The following is a 20954-nucleotide window of genomic DNA, read 5'->3' on the forward strand; positions in this document are numbered from 1 at the left end:
GCCGGAAAAATAATATATATTTTTTTTTATGTTTTTTTTTTTTCCTTGCTTTTCTTTTCACACATAATTGTCCGTCCGGTAACAAACGCTGTGACATTGCTTCGATCCAATTAATCGATTACAAATTAAGCGCGGTGTTACTAGTAAATTATTGCACCATGAACGAACAATTACCGTTGAGTTCTCAGATACTGTAAGACCCTTTTTACTCATTTTTTTTTTTTTTTTTTTTACGAATGCTAATAGCAGCCTGGAGATTTATTAAGTCCTACTTAATTACGAATCGTCTTCCTTTATATCGTTTCTTTCCGGGGTGCCCGTGTGTATACGTGTATATTCGCTTGTGTTCTTTATATGTCCCGTATGTATTTTATATGTAGGATGCCCTGCTTTTTTATTGCATCTTCTTTCAGCGAAAATCTTTGATTAATTTAATAGCTCTTATATTACAATAATTAAGGGGAAAACATTTTTTTTATGTTATTAAAATTATATTTTGGTACTTAAATAATAGTACTTTAATTAAAAATGTGATTGTAACAATGGAAATATAGCCGTTTTAAGTTGGTCAAAGAATTCGCGGATGAAAGAAATGACGACACAGCAGAGCCACTCCGTATGCATATTAATTTATTTATTTCTCTCATTAGTGCCTATTTATTGTTAGTCAAGGAGGAATGTAATCGTAATAGTCACGTTGGGTTGAGCGGAATAAAGAATCGTTTGCGTCGGCCGGCTATGTTTAGCAGAGCGAGTATCTGACTGATGTAATAAGAGACTTAATAATTCTCACGTCGAACAAAATTTCTGCAATTTTACCCGTGCGTCGCTCAGAGTTGAATGATTAACTAGGCCTTTCTTCGTCGCGATTATGGCCAATTGCATGAGACGTAACTTCTAAAATTTATTGTAGATGAGCTAGGTGTTCTCGCGTCGTCGATGATTTTAATTAGCATCGCTTAGGCTATTTTTCGTAGGCAAATTGCAAATGCTGGTTATTATTCGGCACTACGTTTCGAATCGTGTTAGAATGCTTATTATTAATGTTTAACGACAATGTTAACAACCTGCTTGCGTTCACTTGTCGTAAATTATGAATGTTTAGGGATGTGACTCGTGGTCGATTGCTCTGAGATCTATGAATGCGTAAAATGATGCAGCAGTCAGTAACATATTAACGACGAGTTGCTGAAAGAAAGAAAAGAACACAAAATTGACATTTTCAGATACTTGGTACTTTCTATATAATTATCATCAACTCGTTATATTAAATAAATAGCGATAACAAATTAAGTTTTCATGGGAATATTCAATATATATTTATATCGTGAATTCAATTCACGCGCGCGCGTTTTGCTACGAAAAATTATCTTACTTTTAACTCTGCGATAACCGATTCTATTACAAATGCACACTTTGCAAACGGGCGAAATGCTGAAGAACGGCAGTCTTCCTGCGGAACTTAGCACCGAGAGAGAGCTTAATTATATCCAGCGCAGACAAGAGATGAAAATTCGCGATCGATCGGTCCTCGCGCATTTTATGGATTGCAAAATGCACGTAAGAAAAGTCTAGCTAGTCCGTCGTGTTAAAACTGAGTAACGGAGTACACTTGATTTTCTTTTTTTATTTCGTGTGAAGATACAGGAAGGGGGCCGTACATGGGCCCCGAGTTTTCTAGGTACAAAGGCCTTTTAACTACAGTATGCAATGTATCTACAAAATTCACTCTTTCAATTGACATTATTCCGTAGAAACAACACTGTTTTACAACTGTGATATAAGAAGAACCAAACTGTTATCGTTATATGTATATTGTTACCTATCATCACTCTTTTATTCGGTACCACGAGGGTGAACGATTGCCATGTAACGATGCTAGAAACTCTTTTTTTTTTTTTTATTGCCATACTGTGAGTTATAAAGCTACTCTGTTTCTCGATGGCGCATTTCGACACCTCGTTTCAGAGCCGTGAATCGAGCATAGGTACGTCTTCTGCGGGATGGCTAAGAATAACGGTGTGAAATCGGATTGAGCCGAATTTTCAGATGATTATAAACTGAATTTCCTTTCGGGGTTTAAGGATCGCGTCTACCTATTACCCTTAACGTACTCTTTCGCACAAGCGTAACTATTTTTATCGCCGGATACGCACGCTACGATGATTGTATATATTCCGGGGCCTCGTATCGCTTATATTGTCACGAGATATGATCCTCCATAGTGGATATTTCTAGCGTAATAGAGCCACCCGCGTTGTCATCGGCGTTGACGATTGACAGTCGGTGCGTTCAGTTGAAGATATCGATAGGATCGCGGGAATTAATCATATATAGTACCCGGTATAATATAATACATACGTTTTTTTTTTTTTTTTTTTTTTTTTATACGTATGTATATTATATGTATGCATATATGTATGATACGTACATATAATATACATAATTGTATGTGTTCTCCTCCCCTCCGTCGGGGATCAATTCCTTACGACAAACATATACATGTATATCGCCCCCGCTTTGCTGTCGTTTGCGTACATACATACATACATACAAGTGTTTATGTGGTTTAGCGGAACATCAACAATTACTTTATAAGGCCCAAATATTGTGCGCTACTTGTTCAATCAAATACGCGAAAGGAGCTTATTTTTTTTTTCTGCGAAAGCGAATCTGCGCCCTTAGTTCGCTCGATCATGCTCGATCCACGGAGAACGCTCCTTCGATCAACAATCGGTACTGATAATCAACATCGTTAAAACTGTCGCTACGAGTCCTATCGATTCACGTAAACTCGAGACATATTTCTGCTAATTCAGAAATTATTTGCTACACGCAATTATTACCTACTTGGTACGTTATATTATTTATTCTGTTTACGCGACTCGTTGTAATTTTGATAACGTAGAAATACGACGTTGTTTACGCTAGGCTTCACCTAATCATGAAAATGCGAATTGTAAAATATGCATTACTTTTTATTCACAAATTATTAAGTAGAATCGATGTTACGGTAGTTTGCGACCGAGGCTCTCTCAAATAACGGTCTCGTTTCGTGAGCTTCGCGGAGCAACGGTTATCTAAGGGAAACCAATCATTTCCAAGCAAATTTCGTTCGGTTTTAAATTGCACATTACGCGACACATCTCAGATAAGATTCACAAAAAATAGCTTTCAACTCTCTGATGTGTTGTACCCTTTTATTCACTCTTATCTAGATAATTTTATCTTTACCTCGTTAATTCTAATTTATACGCATTAATGCGATATTTCTTTTCTCGTACATGTATACGTATAACGTGCTTCAAAGAGTGTAGCGTAAACAAGTTTTGTTAAGGAATCAATACCCGCTTTTTAGCGAAAATTTACAAATAAAATCAATTTGAATTAACATTCTATTTATGGCTCGGCGGAACCGCATCCCGTTGTACTTATCACGTTCAAATGCTTCGCAAGTTGATGTTGATTTCTGAAAAAAAAAACATTTCCGCACCGATTATCTCTCGAGAAACGATTAGCGCCGTGTCTCGACGCTCGTTGTGGTGACTGCGCCCAAAGGTGACAAAGAAATAGGTGTCGGCGCAGTTCGAGCGAGCGATCCTCGAGCGGAAAAGCGAACATTCCGGACGCGTACGCGCTCTCAACCGTAAGCCCAGCCCGCGGCTGTTCTAGGTCCGGATTTCAATAACGAGTACCGTGATCTCAACCCGTAAACGACTCGATCGAAAACGAGCTTGTATCGACTATATCGATCCCTAGCAGGACTAGAACCTAGGTCAGCGACGTGATCGTCGAGCTTCGTTGGCGAAACGTTAGTCTTCGGAATTGCCAGACGTAGGTTTCGAGAAAGGAGGAACGAACGTTCCTCGTGGCAACGCGGCGACGCCGATCCTCCACGAACAAATCGGCAGCAATGATTTTGTTTTTCCTCTTCACTATCGAATCTCATTTTCCCCTTTTCTGTCTACGATAATAGACGAACAAGGTGCGTCGGATAACTGGGTGACCCCTCGGGTTCCCCTTCTGGAATGCCTTGCCAAGTATGTCGGGTTCATTCTTTTCTATCTTCCTCTAAATCCACGGCCCTCAAGTGGCGCTATCGAGAACAATAGATTTCCTGCTGTCCTTGCGACGGCGACCGACCACCTGGCGACGTTGCACGGTGTCACTCGCGGGTGGTAGATTAGGTTCCTCGATCGTTGAGGTTGCCAGGACCACCGCGAGCGTCGGCGAGGAAGAGGAAAAGGCGGTGGCGACGCCGCCGTGGTGGTTGACGGTGTTCGACGATGGTCCGCGTCGCGTTGATCTGCCACCGATGGGCATCGCGGACGGCGTTCTCGCCGTCGTCGCCGACGGCGCCGCGGAGCGTTCTGATGCCGTCGACGACGTCGTCGAGTCTCCGACGAACTGCTGGTGTCTCGCGGTCGACGACGCTTGCTGCTGGCGTTGACGTTGCTGGGATCTGACGGCGTGATAGGCCATGTCCTTTTGTAGGGCTTGCGACATGATCGAGATGTGCGAGTCCGTTGTATGACCTTGCCTAAGATCGCGGGGGTTGTCGTTGCTGTCGAGGCTGGAGAATGACGAGTGGTGCGAGGACGATGAAACGGGGGAAGTGGTGCTCGCGACGGAGGTGGTGATGGCGGTGGTAATGGTGTGCGCGATGCCGGAAGTGCCGGTGACCGCTGGTAGAGCTGCTTCCGATGCATCGTTGACCAGCGGCTGGATCGCAGGGTCAGGTGGATGGCGTACGAGAGGCTCAGGAACAGCGACGGGAGAACGTTGCTGTTTGTTGTCGCCCAGATCGCCAGCGCAGCCGTAATCGTAGCTACAGCAAAGCTGCCCGTCCTGCGGAGATGTTTGTGGGAGACTGGGTTAGCCACGGCGGAGGGAATAGCGTTTTTTTCGTTTATAATTGCCGACTTCAGCTTGAAAAGTCTTGGCTAATGTAATTCATGAAAGCACCGTGCCAAAAGTGACACGTTATAGGTGGGAAATGCAATTATATACGAAGGTGAAATTGCTTCCCGTACATCTCAAATAAAATTAAAGTTTTTTTTTTAACTACTCTTGTTAAATATAAAAAAAAATATTTAATAACACCAGTTGTAATTAATTAATTTTTTTTATAACTTTTGTAATATTTAGTAATTTCATAAAGAGATAAACTTATCAATTTTTTTTTTTTTTTAATGAATATCATAATTTAATTTTTTACATTTTTTTTATACATATATTTATTTGAAAAATTTTTTAATGACAGGTAATGGGAAATATTATTCTTGTTCACATACTATAGGCGTTAACAAGTTAATTATTAATCGATTGCAGGCGTGCCAAGACTTTTCAATCTGTAATTATGAGGCAGGTACTTGTGTCCATAGTATGTAATTCATTGTTTCGTAGAACAATACCGCATCAGTTCCGCCGTGGCGAGATAATAAACCAACGTATAAGAATCCGACCCCCGTTTTACTTCCCTTGAAACTTCCCTTGCGACGTTCCTCACGCATCGGTGGCGCCTTTTTCTCTCAGTCAAGAAGACGACTTGTAACTGGTCATGATCACAATTACAGTAACTGTAAGGACACTCATGCTGACATTCGATAAGGGGGCAAAACAATGAATTTCCATAATATGTCTCTGATACCCGGCGACAAATTCTAAGTTTCCACTACATTTCGCAACGATTCTGGCGAGATACTTTTGTAACACACACACACATAACACTTGAATCGTGTTTATGTATATCGAATAATAGTCAGAAATTTTTTTTTAATTTTTACAAGAAATTTTAATCTAAACCGCAACAAAGTTTTTGTGTTATAAATTTTTTTTCCTTCAATATTTTACCGTTTTTACTTTACACCTTTATGCGAGTTAATTATGTCTTGCCGGAATCGGTGCTTGATAAGTCGATACAGAGAAAGAAAGAGACCTCTTGGTGCTTCTACCGAATCTCGAATGCAGATCAGAGGAGGGTGCAGTGGAGGCTCAGGTGCGACAACGACTCTTTTGAAAAAAAACAAAAAAAAAACACAAAAAAAAGAAAGAAAAAAAAAGACATAAAAAACACATAATCGCGGATCCAAGACGCAGTCGGTATATATGTGTTGTGTGCACATGTATGTGTGTACGTGTGTCTGCCACCTCGTGCGCCATGCTCCTCGATCGACACGAGAAAGATCCGTCGACCGAAACGATCGTCTTCTCTTTTATCTTTTTGCATGAACGACCATGCGTCTCGGAGTGTGCGTGAGTTTAATAAAAGAGGGTGAAATAAAAATGTAGAGGAGTACTAAGCAACGTTGGAAAGTAGGAAGTAGAATGCGTGTCGACGCATGCAAATTTTGATAACGTGCAGTCGGTCCCATGGTCGTGATAAGATAGTATTCTCGTTCGATTTGTCGACGAATTTTACGCGACGTTGAATAAAAAGCATGGAAATTATCTCTTTGTGCGCCATGTCGTGCGCGTTATTTTTAGCAACACGAATATTTAAAATAAGAAATTGAAATAAGAAATTATTGAGGCACGCGAGTTCAAACGAATTTGATTTTGTAACGAATTAATCAGCTGTCTATGTAATCGGAGTAATAATTAAATCGTGAGATAAACAGCACGATAATTTTATTAAACGTTGATGTTCGGTAATTGTTAATAAACGCATAAATGTTGAAAAAAAATTTTGCAGCCGGACGAATTAAATTTTTTTTTTTTATATAAAAAGTCGTCAACGTCATGAACACTCTTTTGAATGCGATCAGATGCACATGCTTCGTGCTTACGATACATTAATATATTAATTGTCGAATAGTCATAAAGCTTTCGGTGATCAACGTGCGATTAACGTAGTGGTGATAGTTTTTAATAAATAAGATGTTGAAAAGAAGAAAAGATAACAATACTGTAAAAAAAAAAAAAAAAGAAAGAAACTACTGTCGAGCGAAAGTGCGAAAGATGGAAGCTTGAAAGAAGTGGAAGTAAAAGAAAGACAGGATTAACGAAAAATAGAAGCTTGTGCAAGCAAGTGGTACAGGTAGGACCAAGAAAGCACTCGAGCACTCCGTTAGTCGTAGTACATTAATCAGCACACAATAAAGACAGAAGAGAAGAGGCAGGTAGTAGAGATTATAGGTGAGGTAGAAGTGACGTGATTACCGATGCACACAACACGCGCTATTGCTCACCAATTGGGCGCAGTACGGCACCTGCAAGGATACCCATTGTTAGGCTATATGAGGTTAGTCATCACGGGCAAGGTGGCGGGGTTAATTTACAACAGCATAGTCACAGGCAGACATTGTTTCCCTAGCCCTTTCTATATCCCTCTCTCACTATTTTTTTTTCCTTTTTTTTTTCTTTTTTTTTCTATTGTACTTGACCAGGACCTCTCTGTGCGCCACGCTGATTCACATTCGCTGATCGTCGCAGCTTAAAAGATCTACACGATTGGCCTAGGCGCCAGCGGAATCAATTAAATTCCATTCTGGTGGTCTTCGGGCCAATCGTTGTTAACGTCATTCACTGATAAAAAAATTCTGCGGATCGTGCTGCCGCTCGTGATTGAACTTGCGGCACGATGCTAGACCGTCCGGTCGTACGGCGATTCAGGCGATCGCGAATTGGATCGGCGTGGTGAAGGTCGCGGTGTGTACACTCGATCACTATTAGGTCAGATCCGTTTTCTATTAATCGTCGCCGGGCGATAAACACTAATAAAATGATCCATGCAGGGCCGACCCGAAGCACGCGTGATCGTGAGATCTCGGCTCAGTCTCGGTTTGACGTATGTGAGGTGTTCTGAATTTACGTTATCTTTTAGTTACACGTTAGGAGTGAGAATTGTGATTGCTATTTGTATGTCAGCGATTGGGAAATTAATTATCGTTGAAAGTAAAGAAGGGAAATTAAACTACAGAAATAACAAAGATGTAATTTGAAATAACTTCCAAAAAGCCTTAACTAAACGAACGTTTAATATTAATCTTAATTAATATTAAAGTCTCATTATATCGTTAAGCATTTGTTTTGTATCGTGCTTTTCTAGGTGTCCGATTATATTTAATTAATTGGCATTTCTCTTTACATTTCGCTGATAAGAGGCATTGTAACTTTTTGCTTTCATATAAAAAGATATTTAAAAAAACAAAAATAAAATTAATTCTCCATTTTTGCATATTATAGGGATGTAAATTTTGAAAAATAATTACGATGGTATAATTACAGAAAGAAAAATTGATTTAGAGTTTTAAACGAAGACAATAATCTAAGATCTATAGTACAAATTTAACAATCTAAGATATCTATTTCTCCTTTAATACGTGGAAAAAAAAAACGAGCGATGAACGCTGCCGCGTGCAAGGCAGGCAATGTAAAAACAAATAACATTTATTTTATGTTAGCTTTGGGACGCCCCTGGATGTGTCTAATAATGTATAAAAAATAGGATATTTGAATAACATTTACAGTGATGAGTACAGAGCTGAAATCGTATAATGACAAGGCTAGCACGACGCACTTGTACGCCGAGAGAGAAGATAACGCTGGTTATAAATTTAAAAATATTAATCTATCACATTTTTTCTATATTATATGCACGTACATACATAACTTTTTGCGAAGTTTGAAGCTGAAACATTTCCGAACAATCCCAGTTTAATTCGATTAGTTAAATTCATGCAGAATAATGGCGTAAAGTTAGATTTACACGTATGTTATAAAAGTTTTATTCCTCTTCTCTCAGCATACAGTTAATAAAGTTTCAGCGTTCGGCTTTGCAAAATCGATTCGCGTTAATACACACCGCAAAAAACAAACGGCATACTGTACGAGAGAGAAACAAAAAAAAAAAATGATGTCAGTATGTACCTTGTACTATTTGAGGATTACTTACTGACGACAAGTAAAATAGACAGACAAATAGTAAAAAGAGTGAGTAAAAGTAAAATGATAAATGGATGCTTGTGTATATAACTTTTTATGTTGCATGGCGGACAACTTTGATTATATATATTAAAGAGGTGGAGACTTTAATCTAATAGAATAAATTGTAAAATGTGCTGGTTTTTTATAATCTGGTGACAAATTAAAATTAAACTTTTGTCGTTTAAATTTGTTTCTATAAGAAATACTTCTTTATATAAAAAAAAATAAGAGAAAAAAATTAATTTAGAATCAACACGTAATTTGATTGATGATGTCATTCAGTGTCGGAGTAGAGTAAAAGTTATTTTGTACGAAAATGACAACGTTGATGAATGTAAATTAATTATCGTTGGAAAATTAAATATGAAATGAACGAAAATGAAATTGATCGATACGATTTGCGTTGATGCTCCGCCGTATGTATATGTATGTATACATATTTTGCGATGGATGCCTACACAGCAATTTTCTTGCATCTTACATCGGCATGGTACAGCGAGCGCAATTGAGTAGGCACATGACAGATCTCCACGGCTAAATTGAGGCAATATTTCCTTTCATTTACTGACCTTGAGTTCTTGAATTCGCGAGAGAAATAAGCGCGATAGGCACCAAGATTTCATTCGGATAGTCTGCATTTGCATTGTCGATAATAAAAGTAGAAAATATCAATCACTAGATATTTTACAACTAAAACAAAATAATCTCCTTGCGATAATATTTTCGATTAATTTTAAAAATCTCATGAAAAATTTATTATTTTATTATATAGGTATTAAATGTTTAGAAAAAAAAAAAAAAAAATGAATGACTTAGCATCGTACTATATTTTTTTTTAATTAAAGTGAAAGAAATTGCTTTAAAAAATCGATCGAAACCATCCTCATGTCTTCTGTGCCCATGGCGTCGTCCTTCTCTAACGAATTCCCCCCTTTATCCTATCCGTATCCTTTGGATCTCGCACGGGACCGGATCAATGATCGGCGAGTGCATGTCCTGCGAGGTGACGGACACACGTGTGATGACACGTCCGATCCTTCTTCTTACCTTGCACTCGCACGTGGTGCACTTGTCGTGGGGGTCCTGCCAAGAGCTGCCGCTGTCGTGGACGATGCCGGCGTAGCTGCACGGCCGGGGACGACTAGGAACCGTGAACGAGGTGCCGTTCACCGGCACCTCACGAGCGCAGGGATCGTCCTCGCAGCGCGGGCAACAATCGCCCTCCTCGGTCACGGGGTTTGAGCAGGTCACCGGTGGACACTCCATCTGCCAGCAGTCTATTTCGCCGTACTGCAATAGATCATGTGACGGTTCGCAGAAAGTTCCAAGTTAGCTATTGTAAATTTTTTTTTTTTTTTTTTTTTTTCAAAGTATTGCATTCTCATAGCCGAATTCGAATTATGACGTGGGCCCTGAAGTGCGTAGGGTTTAGTTGCTCGAAATACATTTCTGATACGTTTATTTTATTCACAAGTCTGTCGTGTTGCGGACAGGTGTATATTGTAGCCGGGCAGATCGGGCAGATTTTATTACCAGGCACTCGCAAGTCTGACACTGGTATATCCAACGTTCTCCGCTTCTGAAGACTAGGTTGTGGAGTTCCTGATGTCTGCACGACGCGGCGGGATTACATTGAGGGCAACACTTGTTTCTGTGACTCTCCGGTGCGCTGCAGTCACACACGGGATCCTTGCAGGTGATCACGCCGTCTTGGCATATGCATCTCCTGCACGGATTTCCGGACGGCGCCAGGGTCTCGCCGTTCCTTATTTCACGATCTTCAAACCAGCAACCTGAAATTATAACGGCGTGATAGTTTTCGTTTTCCTCAACATTTACAATTTACGGGTAGTTTAACTCTAAGTAAACGAATGCGCTTAAATCGAACGCGACGAATAAACTCACTGAGCTTGCATTCTGTTGTGGACTCTTCTAAGTCTTTTGCCGGCGGACATACGCACTCGTAGCCGCCCTCGGTGTTGACGCATTTCGCGGTAGGATGACACGTGTGCCTCCTGTCGATCGTTTGGTCGTTGCATTCGTCGATATCGACGCATTGCGTGCCCTGAGTACTGTCGTGTAAAGCGCTCCGGTAACCAGGCTTGCATCGGCAGTAATACCACCCGGGCATGTTGAAACACGTGGATGATTGATGACACCGGTGCAGATCGCTGGCACATTCGTCCAGGTCAAGTTCGCAGCTATTGCCGATATAACCGCGTCGACAGGAGCACCTTTCGGGCGCCACGCATTCGCCACCATTCTGGCAAGTTTGATTGCACACAGCTGTAGAAAAAAAAAAGAAAAAGAAAAAAATTTTATTTTGTAGTCGAGATTCTTTTAATTTAAAAAATTAATTGATTAATTAATATATAACTATCTTTAGTACCATTATTGAATTAAAATTAAATTAACGTTGGATTTTTAAGGGGACTTAAAATAAGAATTATTTCTTCTCGATATCAGCGTGTTATTTTCTTTGAAAATAGAAGAGAAATTATTTGATAAACGTGAAAGAGCAATCTTTTTTTTTTTTTTTACTTTAACGCTTTTCTGGTTTCTTTGCGAAACAATATGTTAAAGAAAAGCAAACATTCTTTACTTTAAAAGTTCTCTTTCATCGTTTTACTCGGTACAATAAAAATACCATTGTGACTGTTCGTGTACATATTCGCTCGGAAGAATGTTTCAATAAAGAAGATACGTTCAATTTCTTTTCTATTTTCAACATCGTAAAAGTTTTTAACAGAGAGTGATAAATTTACTCAATAATCGTTTCGTAAATAAATTTTTCACAACAACATAAATTTTTTTAATCGTTAAAATCAAATTCTGCATTAAGATTAATGAATATAATTTGAAATTAAAATGACTATTATTCCTAAGTAATTAATTTGCTTAATTGAAGCGGAACAATAGAATAAAAAAATTAAATGATTAAAAATAATTTGTGTTAACAAATATGAAAATATTTATTGATTAAAATATTGCGCTATATATAAAAGCGATATACTGTACGTTTGCACGTGAAGCCGTCGCCGGTATAACCATCCTTGCAAATGCAGTAGTAGCTACCATTAGTATTCACACATGTAGCGTGCTCGTGGCACAAGTGCTGACCAGTCGCGCACTCGTCCAGCTCGGCACAATTGAACTTGTCCATTCTATAGTAACCCGGAAGACACTCGCACGTATAAGAGCCGATCACATTGACGCACTTCGTGTTCGAGTTGCAATAGTGACCGTTCGATCCACCTTGCTGCTTGCATTCGTCCACGTCTAAACGACGAGACGAAAAAAAAAAAATGTCATTAGTCGTACAATTAAATCGAGGAGAGGAAAGGAGGAGATAATTAAATGGCAAGGTTGCGCGAATTATGCGAAGGCATAATTTTACATGATATAAAAAAAAAAAAAGCTCGCGTACTTCTCGTGCGATAATTGATGAGTCCCTTTGCGCGCGATTAATTGCAAGTAAGTTAGATAAGCATTAGGTACCGTGACAATTAAGACCATCCCCCTGGAAACCGATATCGCAATGGCAGGCGTAGGTCGTCTGGAGATTCAGGCAGGACGCGTTAGTGTGACATTTGTGGCCCTTCGCGCAGTAATCCACTCCTAGTTAGTGTTAGCCAGGCAAATGTGAACGATGGTTAAAAAATTTAATTAGCGATTTAGTGGTATTAGATAAAAGACTCGCTCTGCTTGAGCGTTATCTTTTTCATGCGTAACAAATAATTTAATTTTTTTTCATGCTTGTTATTTTTTTTAGATTTAATATTATAACATGCGTCATTCGAAATTGTTAGAAATGTTTCTCCGCTTATAAAAAAAAATAACTTTAAACCTGTAGATTATTTTTAAAAAATTAAGTGTGATTAATATTGATTATTTTGAGTTATGATATCCAAAATCAAGTTATAATATTCCACATTTAGCACAGATATAAATCTCAGATATCTTGTCACTTTGTTTGGAAAATTTCGTAAAGTTTAACGTTTAAAGTAGATATGTTAATTTCTTTTTCGTTTGTTCCTTTTAAACGGAAACGTACCCGGGCAAAACTTGCAGCATTCCTCCGCGACGCTGAGTTGCTCGCTGGGTGGACACGGCAGTGGTGGGCATTTGGTGTCAGTGTCGAATCTCGTGCAGGTGAAGCTACCGTCGAAGCAGTTGCACTCGACGCACTGTTTCGGTGAGACCCTCTCGCCGTGATCGTAAATTACGCCGTGCAAGTAACATTGTCCTGCGGAGGCAAACATGAATGCCGAGATAAGTAACGTTAGGCACGAGACGGAGGCGGTTGACTGAACATGCTAAGTCAACTAATCAGTCAGTTGCGTGTGTGAAAGTAAGAGACGAATTACGTAAGAGAGCATTGTCCTCTCAAGCTCTAAGAATTTATACGATGTTTCGAAGACGAATAAATTATTTAGAATTAATTAGAATTAGAATTAGAATTAGAATCAATCAATTAATTAAAAAAAAAAAAATTTTTTTGTTTTCGTTAAATATTATCACAGACTGTAAGATAAAAAAAAAAAAAGAAGTTTGTGATCGGGAAAAAGGACAAAAAAAAAAAAGGAGTAATGTTAACGTTTCACTTACTGAGACAAATCGGGCAACATTGTCCCTCAGGAATGACAGGATTCTTGCAGGCGACAGGAGCGCAGGGTGTCGGCCTACACTCGATCTCCCCATGAACGCAGGAACAATGTTGACAACCCTTCACCCAGGTCGCACCATCCTCGTGAACGGTGCCGTTCACTCTACAAGATTTTTGGCACTCGCATTCCTCCACTTTGCTTATCCTGCCCTCTGCAGCGGCTAGCTAAAAGGAAGGATATCCATGAACAAAAATAATTTGCCTCATTTATATTTTATGAACAAAAAATTAACGATATGTTTATTGGTCCTTTACTATATTAAAATATTTTCAAGCGAATTAAATTGTTCAAAAAAATTATTCTATACATAATAACGAGGAAATTATGGTATACACGATTAATATTACTTATATGTTAACTTATATTAAATTAAATTTTGTTATTTCATCATTCTGACGGCGGTTCGCGTAAGTGTAAAAATTACTTACCCTACGAGTCAATTCGTTAAGATTGTGCATTAGTTGTTCCACGGTATTTTGTAATATCGAAAATTGACCACATGTCGGGCAGGATGAATCGAGCTGCGGGCACTGGGAAAGATAACCGTGAGGCCCCGCTATTAACTTGACATCCTGCAAAGCACCCTACGGCGCGAGAATCATAGAAAACTTAGTTCGAAGTGCGAGGAATTATTATGCATAAATAAAAGGACATTTAACTGTAACAGAACACACCCTGCGTTCCTGCTTGATGCAAATTAAATCAGTACATATATATTTAACTGATAACTTTATACGTATTAAATAATTTTTTAAATATTGCCATCAGTTTTTGATGTCACAGCAACTGATAGAAAAGATAAAAAAAAAGAAAAAAAAAGGGAAAAAAATTAAAAAAGAATACGGAGGGACGAATATTGTAATGAAACGTGCCTTGAAGAGAAAGTGTTTGACGTTCCTTTGTCCTACCCAGAGCTGGAGTTGTGGCAGGGTGAAATTAGTGTCGGGTGGACCAGGTCTCAGCAGCCGCCTGTACAAGGGGTGACAATCAACCAGCAGCTCGACCTGCGAGCCGCTTATGCTTAGGGCGACCCTGTGCCAGGCGCCATCGGCCAGTCGGAAAGGAAACGCCTCGACGTGTACGGTTCCGTCGCGACGTGATACGTAATGTAGTCGAAGCTCGTCCTTACGTCCGCTGCTCTGCAGCTCCAAGTACCTGGTGCACATCACGTTTCATTTATTACCGATGTATTAAACTCACACACGTGTCCAGGATTTTAAATTAAATTGTTACGCGACGCCGCAATCCATTTTTGCATAATAATTAACTGTATAAATTTTTAACATTTCTCGCTCTGTTTCTATTGTAATCAATGATAATAACGATAATGATTCCGTTGCTTTATTAAATCATGTTAAAAACAATTTAATTTACTCAACAATCTAAATTCACGCGCTTATTACGAGGTAATTAAATTATCTTGTTGCCGCTAATGGGATGTACTTACAAGCGGCGTGTAATTAAGATCTCGGAAAATTTATTGGCATTTAAGAAGCTTATTGAGTTTTCATCTATATTAATTACATTGCGGCACGTTAATTTATGCCGTGCAATATACACGAGCGCAAGTCTATTCAATTTATGTCAGCTAGGTGAAAACATGTGCACTGCATTCTCGGAGTATCGAAGAGGATGCGGTATTGAGCCGAGTGCTCTTTACCTCTTGCACGACAATTGACACGCTAACTTTTTTTATATTTGACGCACGTCGAGAAAGTGATAAAGCTGAGAAATAAAATTGAGGAGCAGATATTAACATAGTATCGAGACGAGAAACAAAATATTCGTAACGCACGTGGAATCGTCACTTGACAATCTGGCAGTCTTGCTGCGACCATATTATTCAACTAGTAAAAGCTTTTATCGTCGAGTCGGCAATAATTCCTTGTCCTACTTACATGTACTGAGTGATGCAGACGTTATTATTCAAAATACGAAGAATAGTGGAATTATTGTACCGCGTGCATTAAGGCAGAACGATATCGTCGAATAGTAAAACGTAGAATAATTCACGGTTGATAGATAATCGTAAAAGATATATCGCATCGCAACTATTTCGCTCGTAAATTTTTCGCAAAAATATATTATTTCACTCAAGTATATATTATTTTTCTGATATAATCTCTGAACTAATAAATTAAAAAAAATTTTTTTACTTTTCCACGTGGGTTATATCTATATTATTCTGAGCATTAGAAATAGGTCGCGTCACAGTTTGTTTGTTTCGACTAATGAGCCAGAGATTCCCGGCAACGTTCCCCGCAAAGTAACGGGAGAAAGGGACAGAAACTTTTTTTTTTTTTTTTTTTTTTTGGTATTTCGTACCTATTGTTCCCGTGCGAAAAGGCGACGATCGTCCCGGAATTGGCCTCCTCTTGACGTAGTGCGGCGGCTATAGTGAATTCCGGAACCCGCCGGAGTAACGCGGCCGCCCGTTCGAAGTTCTCCTCGTTCAGTCGGAGCTCCCTCTCCTCGCCTGGAAGTAGTAAAACACAATCATCAGTGCGGCAAGAACGGAATCCACGGCCGACTGTAGTATTTCCAACATTTTACATAATGCCGTCTAACTCCTTCGATGCTTTCCAGATTCAATTTAGACTCCGATCGTATGCTTATATCGAAGCGAAAGTTGTGAAATATGGCTTATTATACTATTAGACATGTGCACAGGGATTTTGGGATGTCGAATGTTGCAATTTAGCTATCGGCAGAGGGTGGCCTGTCGCATGCCGTGCTCGAAATCGATGCGGGGCTGATTTGAATTTTTAACCTGGCCGCTTTCAGGTAAGGCTGCTTTCCGGAAAGCGGTCCGCCACGAATTTAGATCACGGCGAACGACCATTATTTACGTGACGATATTATGGCGGAAGATATGCCTCTCAGACGTGCGGTGGGTGAGAGAGAAAGCGGTATTGAAATTTAATAATAGAATGATGAATTGAGTAAGTGCACATAGATTCTTGGAAGGTACTGCTTAAATCGAAGCTGCATATATTTGCGGCCGCTGTTCACTTCAGAATTTATTTCAGTACAGCGGAGAGAAAGTATATACGTTATTCATGTGGCGAGCGATCGATACGAAGAATTAATTATATAATACTTCTCTAAGCGTGTATCTTTTTAAATAGAGCTGTATAAAATATCGTTCAGTTCAGTCTGCTTTCAGTTTGCTATTAAAAAAAAAAAAAAATATAGATATACTAAACTTTATTGGCACATATTTTTCTACTTGAATGGAAAAATTTGAGCAAAACTGTAGCTTTTTATTATACATTCTATTATATTCCCTTTAGCGTCAATAAACGAAGAAATAAACGGTAAGAGGTTTCCACCCACGAGATTGTGAAATAACATTTAACGTTACGTAAAACATTGTGCGTTAAAACGGAACAGACGAGTCGTCTGCTGGTTGCAGTAATGCGAGAACTGGACTATCGACTTGTCGATAGAGATTAGAGCACAGCGATGTAGGCCACCGCGAATTTTTGGAGGGTAGTTGGTCGCAGTTTCTCCGCGCACCAGTTACGTAATCGTATTGACGCGAAAATTCTATTGTTCACTTTTCGGACTCAGTTTTCCGTGCATTAAAAATACGTTCGAGAAGATAAATGATCCAATGTTAAAAACACCACTGGCGAGTAACGAAAAAATAAAAAAAATTTAAGCTCACATAATTTTGTAACAAATATAACGTCGTAAGATTAAAAAAAAATATTTTATTCGTTTTGATATTCTACCGCTGTCGAAGCTCGGGATGTGCAAATCGATTACATACATACTTTATGCATATTCAATTAACACGTCTGCTTCCGAACGGTTGCTGCTTGTCTGACAATGAGTAGTGCAATCCATTAGACAGATTAATACGGCCATTTGGCAAATTACACCGCAACTAAGCCGGTGCAATCGACAATCCTACTGTCCGCCTGTCGCGGTTTCAATATCATTGTCATTAAGCGATTCGTGTAATGGGTCACGTATAAACGAGAAATCCCATAGCACATACAATGGAAGAATATCGGAATGGTTTTTCTGCCAGAATTTTGGACTTAAAAAATTTGCATCTTTATCCTTTTTATTTTTATTTAATTGCGTACATTGGCGTGTGTTAAGTCCGCCGAGCTTAATTTACTAAATAATCAAATTTTTAAGTTAGAACTTTAAAGATAAATTATCTCAAGATTTGCGTTTACTTTGTTAATGAATTCAATGGATCATTTCTCAGTTTGAACGTAGCAACGCTTGGTTTCCTTCACGAAAAGAAGGTATCCAAATAAGGGACATCTTATTACACGACTCTGCCACGTGTAAAATGCAGCGGACTGCCGCTGGCTGGCTTCTCGCGGCGCAAAGTGCGCTTCGAATTTCAGATGCGCCGCCCGCGCCGGTGCGTACAGAGTAACGGGACACCATCTCGCCCGATAATAAAACGTCGGTGCCTTTCTACACGTGGGTCTTGCCGCCTACAACCCGAGGGGGCCGGGCCGATCCGCGGCTACGACGTCCTCGAGCAATTACGTACGCGCACGCTTAATTATAATGTAATACCACCGGCCTGGATGAACGTAGGAGAAAGGTAGGCCGACCAGCGAAAAAACACCCTTACCGGGCGCGCTGCTCATTCGCCTCGAAGAAATCGTTCTGCGCGAATTGGCACGCACGAGCCAACCCTTGCACTCGAGCTGACACGTACAGAAACCATAATTTGACCGTGAAATTTTGTTTTCGCTGTGCGAAGACTGACTGCAGCTTCGAGCGGCAGAAAAATGATCGTTTCCTATGGGGAGGTTATCCGAAATTAACATTATTTGTATCATCATATATTTGTAAGTATTAATTTTTTTTTTGGAAGTTAAATGGTTTAGATTTTTCATAACGTTTTTTTTATTATTTTATTCAATTATATTTAATATCTACGAAATAATTAATGTCCCCAATTATAATAACGCGCACAAATTGGGTGGGAATAACTTTTTAGAAAAATAACGCACGCGAAGCGTGCTCATGGTTTCTTCTAATATTATAAATTTTGCACTTAAACAACGTGTTTCGTTTTTTGCGTTAATAATAATTAGTTTAAAAATATTCAATAATAATTTAATAATTTTAATAGTATGTACATGTATGCGACGAAACTTTTATAAATTTCATAATATCATTGCTAAAAATTGGAGCAACTTATAAAATTTACAGCCAATCGATAATAGACATCATCTAAACGTGACAACGCAAAACTTGCGTGCTCCATCTGATCAATTTATGATAGTGCCGTAAAATATTTATTAAATGATTAAATCTTTCTTTTACTTTTTTTTTTCTTTCCGTTTTTTTTCTCTCTATCAGCGTTTACTTTGGCGAGAATAAATAAGCGTCAAACGGATTATTTATTGGTGATACATTACATTATTTTATTTAAAATATCATGAGGAATAGTTTATAAATGAGTTAGACGATAAATAAGATATTTCTGTCAAAAATTTCGCATTTCCTTCGATCAAATTGGCCGAAATCATCAAATCGCTCTCCCCCTTATCCAAGCATAAAAGAGAAGAGGGTCGCTAGATCTTATTTTCCAAGTTCAGAGAAAACTCCGACACGTGTCGGTGTATATCATTCTCGCCCTTTTGTCCTACGGCGAGTGTTCCTGTTAAGATCCAACGGCTCATACGAGATAAATCTAATCCCGAAAGAAGTTCCTTTTCCCTTTGTGTCCATTTAGAATGATCGAAATAGGGCGAGAGGCTTAAATGGGAAAGCGTGTGACGAAAGATAAAGATGTAAGAGAAAATGGGGCAAATATTTTTTCAAAGCGATTTATTTTCGATAAATAAAATAAAGAATATGCTTCAGCAGCTTGATGTTATTTGTAACGAATTAATTTTTAATTACAAATTAAATTAAATTAATTATAAATGCGATACATATTCGTCGTATATTATCTTTCGAGCCAGACGGTAAAAATTTAATGGAATTAAAACGAACGGCGTGGAGGTAAAGCGGCAACGATATTGCGATTACATCTGATACTGCTCTTACATAGAGGGAAACGTGCGTGTAGGAACGAATTGTAGGAGACGATAGGAGAACAAGAACAGGAACGTCAAAAGCTCGGATGATACGAGGAACGAAAAAGGCATTCCTCCTCACGTTTCCGATGTTGCAAACCACGTAGGGCCTTGCCTTTGCCTAATTTCCGCGAAAGCGTTCTACGAGGGTGCAGGCGGTGTAATTGAAATTTCTTTCGGGGAAACCCTACTCCCGCGGCACGACTTCAACCCCCACGGGTTTGCTTTCCGCGGCCGTTGCACTGCCGCCCACACATCCACGTGACTTGAACACCACCCGCCGCCGCAGGGCGCGGGGATGCCCCGATATAATTGGATACACCATGTTACAGGGTTGAATAGACGACGCGCTCGTCGATGTGAAGGGTCGCCCATTTAACAGGATACATCGTTTAACTCTTTCAAGCGCGATCGGTTTCAAAAAGCAACATATGTGTACATTCGGCGTTTAAAAACACCCTGTAAAAAGTTGGTAATTAATTATTTTTGGATTGCGTTCTGTATGCCAATTGGATTAATTTCATTATCGAGTTTAAAATAATTAGGACGTTTTTACGGATTGTTGAAAATACCGTGAGACGGGCAACTTTCTGAATTTCAAGAAAACAATCGATACTCGTAGGGGAATACCCTCTTGGCGTCTGCGAGCAGAGACGACGCGTAGGCGGTGGTATCAAACTGACCTTTCGTAATATCGATTAATTTCATGTTGCATAACCAGCATCGTGTAATGAGAGGCAAATGCATCCATCAAGAGGCAATGTATTTTAGCCGGCTTGTTGTTCATTATTTTTCAAGAAACTAATTTCGATGCAAGATTCTCCTGCTTTGAATTTTAAATCGACCGTAAATTATGCAATTTGTTACAACCCTACGCGGCCCTAAATTAAGAAAATATATGAAAACTATTTAGAAATTATGTAAATAAGTTACATAAAATTATATATTTTACATTTTAGTTCATAGTTATGAGTTATAAAACGCGAAACGTTTTTTTTTTTTTAATAGAAAACTTATACCGTCGTTATATTAAATTAAACACGGAAATTTCTTCGAAGAGTTTTTATTTTAATCTTTTTTTTTATGCCGCCGTTGCGAACTTAATTTCTGGAGTAAATTTCGTGGCACGGAGATAAGCTTCGCGAGTTGTAATTCGGAGAATGCAATCATCGTTTTTACGAGGCACAATAATTGCAATGTAATATGTTGCACAAGAAGCGAGAGAAAAATCACCCGCATAAATAATAACCCGCCAAACGAGGACAGATAAATTCTAACGATAAGTAGGAACAAG

At 39.0% G+C, this 20954-nt stretch overlaps 1 protein-coding gene across 4 annotated transcripts in view; it reads right to left on the reverse strand.

Moving 5' to 3' along the window:
* Position 1: 1 nt before the first annotated feature.
* LOC139113796 (protein kinase C-binding protein NELL1) overlaps positions 2-20954 on the reverse strand; it is a 54111-nt gene continuing 33158 nt past the window's right edge. The window contains exons 3-14 of one of the 4 annotated variants that reach the window (XM_070675205.1): positions 15921-16071; positions 14468-14750; positions 14024-14179; positions 13537-13759; positions 12983-13174; positions 12427-12546; positions 11947-12207; positions 10834-11214; positions 10462-10721; positions 9976-10218; positions 7191-7211; positions 2-4848 (exon numbers count right to left, since the gene is read on the reverse strand). In XM_070675205.1, the coding sequence (XP_070531306.1) occupies positions 4087-4848; positions 7191-7211; positions 9976-10218; positions 10462-10721; positions 10834-11214; positions 11947-12207; positions 12427-12546; positions 12983-13174; positions 13537-13759; positions 14024-14179; positions 14468-14750; positions 15921-16071 (3053 nt within the window). In that variant the 3' untranslated portion in view covers positions 2-4086. Of the gene's footprint in view, positions 4849-7161; positions 7212-9975; positions 10219-10461; positions 10722-10833; positions 11215-11946; positions 12208-12426; positions 12547-12982; positions 13175-13536; positions 13760-14023; positions 14180-14467; positions 14751-15920; positions 16072-20954 lie in introns of all 4 variants that reach the window. The other 3 variants (XM_070675204.1, XM_070675207.1, XM_070675206.1) reach the window with 3 other exon arrangements.

This window comes from Cardiocondyla obscurior, linkage group LG03, assembly GCF_019399895.1.
Source record: "Cardiocondyla obscurior isolate alpha-2009 linkage group LG03, Cobs3.1, whole genome shotgun sequence".
Taxonomy (NCBI): domain Eukaryota; kingdom Metazoa; phylum Arthropoda; class Insecta; order Hymenoptera; family Formicidae; genus Cardiocondyla; species Cardiocondyla obscurior.